Genomic DNA, 6,000 nt, shown 5'->3' with positions numbered 1-6,000 from the left:
GTCAAGGTCTGAGGGACCTTCAAACCTCGATTTGATGTAATTTTAAAGAATCTAGGTGAATAGGACAGATGAGCTTGTTGGGCTGAATGCCCTGGTCTCATCATAATTGTCTCTAATGATATGAAAAGACTGTCTGGCATTTCCAAGGATTCCTACAAGGGTTTTAGGTGCTTCAAACAATATGATGCAGTTTTTGGAAACTGCATTATGTATGTGCCATGTGCAGTCCCCCTACCTACTGATTAAAGGGGTTCAGCCTAAAAGCTACACGAAATTCACTTCTGTAAAATTATTAATTAAGCCACTGTTAAATGCCTGATTGCTTCATGGCACAGAATTTCAACTATATTGTAAAAATATAGTTCATCTTGTTTTCCACAAAAATTATGATGACAGATAACTTAATAATACTAAAAGAAAGTCATTTTTATTGATAAAGGGACAATTCATGATTTTTTTTCCCATCTGGTTAAATCTGTTTATTACAATTAGAAGCAGTATATTAAACCATTACATACAGTAATATTTAAACCATAACATACCCAGATACATTTAATACATTATTTTAAACTGTTTATTATTGGAATAGGCTTCTTGTACTTTTTCCATAAAATGCTATGCCAGTAGACTCCATCTGGAGCTATGTACCCAGACATTCACCAAAAAAAAAAAAAAAACCAAGAGTGTACATAACACAGTACAAGAAGTTCCCCGTCTACAGTGTAGGGGTTATAGTTTCCAAAGAAAGGAATTTATTTTTTAGAAGACCATTTTTACCTTAAACTGGGCTGTCTGTTGCTACTGTCATTCAGCAGTGACAGAAATACATATTTTGGAGAGTGATTTATAAAGAGATGTGCTTTTAAATTACACATATTTGATTAATTTTAATACCTGACTTTTTGTTAAGGGTTTTTCCTTGATTGTTTCCTTTCAAGTGGACAATAAAAAACAGGCACAGGTACAAATGGCAGTGTAGAATTTAACGTGAAATACTTTGTTTATAGCAATAATTTCTATATATCCAAGCAATCTAAACATATGTATTGCATAGGACACAAAAATATACGATAAATATGGCCATGAGAATTTGTGGAATTAGGGCAGAAATCTGCTGAGGCTGAGGTCCAATTAAAAGCTGGAATTAGCTGCTAATAAAACTGGTTATAACTATATTCAAATGCCACAGCCCAGATGTTGTTGGGAATGGCACTGGCAGCATGTAACTAAATCTTGGAATAAGCAAGTTGGAAAAAATGAATGCATGAATGAATGAATACAGTATGTCTTCCAAAAGCTGGTGAAAAATAATTTCAACTAGTAACTGTTTTAACCGTTTAAATTGTTTGCTTTACAGTTTCTTTTGTCCAAACTTACAAAAGACAGAACAAAAGGCAATAAAGCATGAGCAAAGCAAAAATACTGTTGATGGAAATACATGTGATTCCAGTGTTACCAAGATATTTGTTAGATGTAAAACCTAGAGACTGACAAACAACACTGTAAACATATTGTTATAAGAATGGAAGCCGTTTGAAACCTAAAACCACACTTGAAGATGATCAAAGTAATGTTTTAAATAAAATGAATAACAATAAGGACAATTTAGAGATCTGTAAATACATAATGTTGTTTGTATATTAAAATAACATTGCATGATTCCTTTGATTAAAATAATCACTCAATGCAATAAATAGAATTTATCTGACTGGAAGATTCACAAATGATAGGTGCTAAAATTAACAAACCAATATTTTGCATGCTCCAAAAATCCTTTAGTAGAAATAAACCAAAGAATTTGGCTCATGCTGCACATTTCTCTTATTTGATAACAAAACAGAATAATCTGGAGTGCTTACAAATCTATGGTGAAACTACATACAAAATCTACATAAAATTTAAACCATTTAATGCCCCAAAAGAGTATTTATACATTCAGAACAATAATATGTCAGAGAATATATGAAGGGATCACTTTAGTTTTAAAATTAAATAACTAATTAAATAAGTTAATCAGACATTAATGAATAGCAGATTAAAAAAATCCAAATAAACAATGATGCAGAACTGTGCAAGTAAAATTAAGGTTTCTATAATACATTATTATTATTTGCATAGAAAGACACTTGAAATATATTGCCATATTTTTAACACTTGATGTGATATTTTTGTTATCCCGGAAACATTTGCTTCTTTATACAAACATACAAATTATAGCAAAAAAAAAACAAAACACTCTAGCAAAATTCTGTTTAGATTACATAATCAAAGAATATAAATAATATTGTGAAGATGTTTATTTCACCTATACAATATTTATAGATCAGTTAATCTCTAAACTACTTTCCAGTTATAAAGGCATTTTGTAACACTTTTAATAAATGTTGGTAATTTAAATGCATTGCCAACAAAAAAGAAAGAACATACCTCTCTTTGGACCCATGTTAAAAGAAAAAGTAAAAAGTATAAACAAAAAATAAAAACCTTACACATTATTCTTGAATGTACTCACTTCTTATAAGTGAAAGACAGAGACTATATAAGGCATTATAGATTATTTTAAACACCATCTCCATCACTGATTTCTTTAAATGTAAATATAGTTTCAGCTATAATTAATATCCTCAGAAGAGTTTTCTGACTTCATTAGTTGCTTCTGACTCTACACTTTACTTATCCAACCATAAACGTTTAGTAATGTTAATAACTTTTCTGAAAATCACTTATACTAGGTTTTTGTGGCCAGCACAAAGATTATGCACCTATACATATCATACATTGCTCACTGCATTAGAAAACTCACTTCCAAAATGATTTACTACAAGCTTATACCAGTGATTAAAGCTACTCATTTTCCTACTTTCCATCATGGCTGCTAAAGGCTTCACTTGGCAATGTCAACAATATACTGCCATAAAATGAAAATTCAAGTCAAACGGTTCTGGATTTGGATCATAAGGTCTTCTTCCCAGTAAAAAAAATCTTGATTTTTGAAAGAAAAAAATTGCTTGGGCCAAATTTTGGTCTCTTTTTTTCTGTGATGAATCCTTATTTGTTCTTTGGAGGTTCTACCCGAATTACAGGCCAAATTCCACAAATAAACTGTTAAGAAAAGAATAATCAAAATTAATACACAACTTAAGTTACTCATCTTTATTTCAGTGTTTACCTCCCTTAACAGAAATACCTAGAGTGCAAAATATGAATGTCCTTCTTAATCCTGTGTTTATATATTCAATAAAATGTACATATATATTTAATAAATGAATGAAAACAGAATAAATGAAAAGATTTATTATTAAGTTTGATTCATTTGTAGCTGAAAAAAGACAAAAAAGGTATAATGGTGCTATGTAACTTTCTGTTCTACTGCTGTGCTGAAAATACACCTACACTGAGACTTTGGAATGAAGCAGAATCAAAGACGCGAAACGTGTTTGGTGAGCCCTGCAAAAGAAATTTTGCTCAAAACCTTCTCTATGCTCCAGTTAATACAAATTACCAAAGGTGGGTGACTCAAGTCAGCCTTGAGTCTAAATTTTTCTGACCTGTGACTGGCTTAACAATATATAAATATAACACAAGATCATGTCACTTGTAAAAATTCTCAGATGATTCTCCACTTATGGGGTGTACTGGTAAAGGGGATGAGACAGAGTATAGGAGTCAGGTGGAGAACTTTGTTTCTTGGTGCAAAAAGAATTGCTGCACAAATCTTTGCTGCAGTTTTTTTTTTATGATAAGCATCTTAACATTAGCAAAACCAAGGAACTAGTTTTTGACTTTCCCTGAAACAAACAGCCTGTATGTCCGGTCACAATTCAGGAAGTGGATGTTGAGGTGGTCCACATTAATGAGAGGCTGGACTGGTCTCAAAACAGAGGAACTATATAAGAAAGGACAAAGCAGGCACTTTTTCCTTAGGAGACGGTGTTCCTTTAATGAGGAAAGTGGCATCCTTCACATCTTCTACAACTCTATGATGGCCAATGCAGTTTTCTACGCTGTAGTGGTGGAGTGGTGGCTCTGAGGCTAGGGAATCTGCACTGGCAATCGGAAGGTTGCCGGTTCGAGTCCCGTAAATGCCAATAGGGACTCTGCTCTGTTGGACCCTTCAGCAAGGTCCTTAACCTGCAATTGCTGAGCGCTTTGAGTAGTGAGAAAAGCGCTATATAAATGCAAAGAATTATTATTATTATTATTAGTGTGCTGGGCTGGAAACATCACTTCAAGACAGCATTACTGATTACAACAAGCTAATTAAAAGTGCATTTTCAGTTATAACATGTACTCTGGGCTCCCTGGAGTTAGCAGTAAAGGAGGGAATTAAAACAAAACTGAGTGCCATTATGAACAATGCTGCACATCCTCTCTCTCACACACTAACACTTGAGTTCTATCAACCAATGAATTATTCAGCAGAAGTGTGCCAATAAATGCTATTGAGGTACTTTATATCAACAGCAATACACCTGCTTAATGCCTCACTGTGACAGCCAAGTAAGAAATCTTCTTTCTTTTTAATTGTTTTGCTTTTTAGACATTCTGGTGTGTGTTTACACCATATTGTGAATATATATTTATCTATTTACCTATTTACGAATTTATTCATTTAAGGAGCTTCTGTAAAAAGCCACATTTCCCCCCGAGGACAAACAAAGTTTGTTTGTTCGCTTGTTCATTCATTCTACCTATATTTTAAAAGGGACTTGACTTAGACTTGCTTATTTACAACTTGACTCAGACTGAAGAAAAATTACTTATAAAATCACACGTTATCTCCACAATTATTATTTTTCAGATTGTATTCATTTAATTTACATTCTGTTAATATACTCTCTGTGCTCTAAATTTGTGTAATTAATTAGGACTAATCAGCGTATTAAGGGACAAAAGCAATGGAGGGATCAGCGCCAAGGGTTATCAATTTTGGATATTCACAATTTATGGCACACTACACTGCAAAATAAAGAATGGCTGAATACAAGATCTATGGGTTAAAAATAAACAACATGATAACATTTGAAGATATTGTAGTCATTTTAAGATTCAGAAAGGTAGTCTAGCTGGAGAGTTTACTGCAAATACTGTGATTGTTGTGTCATTTTTCCAACAATGAACCATTTCAGCCACTGAAGCTACAGCTTTTTTCCTCGACTGTGATGTTAACTCCGCCAAACCAGTTTTGCGTTGCCCCTCTTTTAACCACGGTGCACACAGTCCCACAGAGATTTGAATCTGCCACTGCCTACATTGGTCATGAGTCGAACGCACAGTCCACTTGATTTTCCTATCTCTATGAACTACCAGTCCAAGTGAGATTCTGTAAGACTTGTGAACTGCACACAAGGATGCTATAGATGACAGCATTGTAAGAACTTTATCATATACAATAAGCGATCACCCGTAGGTGTTATTCTTTAAGCGCAGTGCAAGGCTACTGTTATGGCCAACATTGTTTCCTCATTCTATAAACTGTAGCTGTTAAGATTTTTTGAGAAATGCCAAGATGTTACAGTATGCTACCTGTGTTATGCTAACTGAGTGCTAAACAACATGAATTAGATAATGATTAGATTGCTAAGACATTTAGGTATTTAATGTAAACTAAGTGTATCAGATTTAAGATTGCTTTAACTTTTTAAATCACTGGCTGTATGCCACTATGAAAAGCTAGCACTTGCAACCCTTGTGTTATTTCATTGTAATGAGACAACTTTGATTTGTTTCATGGGAAATAGAGAAAATATTCACTACTAAAAACAAACACTACACAAGCTAAATACTGCCAAAGATATAAATGTAATTACATTGCTGCATGCTCCTAGACAGAGGTTAGGTGCTTGAAACTGTACTGCTATATTTTATTCAACATCTTTTACAATGACCTTTGATATTACTGTATACTGTTTTTTTTTTATTATAAGTGATCATGGAACAGGAAATACAGGATGAGCAGACCAATGACCAAAATGTGGCCTACTAGTAGTAGTAGTAGTA

The 6,000-nt window shown here is 33.3% G+C and overlaps 1 protein-coding gene across 1 annotated transcript in view; it reads right to left on the bottom strand.

Moving 5' to 3' along the window:
• Positions 1 to 405: 405 nt before the first annotated feature.
• acer3 (alkaline ceramidase 3) overlaps positions 406 to 6,000 on the bottom strand; it is a 72,182-nt gene continuing 66,587 nt past the window's right edge. The window contains exon 11 of the mRNA XM_051927089.1: positions 406 to 3,102. Within this exon, the coding sequence (XP_051783049.1) occupies positions 3,049 to 3,102 (54 nt within the window). The 3' untranslated portion in view covers positions 406 to 3,048. The remainder of the gene's footprint in view (positions 3,103 to 6,000) is intronic.

The sequence above is a fragment of the Erpetoichthys calabaricus genome, chromosome 4 (genome assembly GCF_900747795.2).
Source record: "Erpetoichthys calabaricus chromosome 4, fErpCal1.3, whole genome shotgun sequence".
Taxonomy (NCBI): Eukaryota; Metazoa; Chordata; class Cladistia; order Polypteriformes; family Polypteridae; genus Erpetoichthys; species Erpetoichthys calabaricus.
The sequence above is the reverse complement of the archived record's forward strand: the minus strand, read 5'-3'. Positions and strand labels throughout refer to the sequence as shown.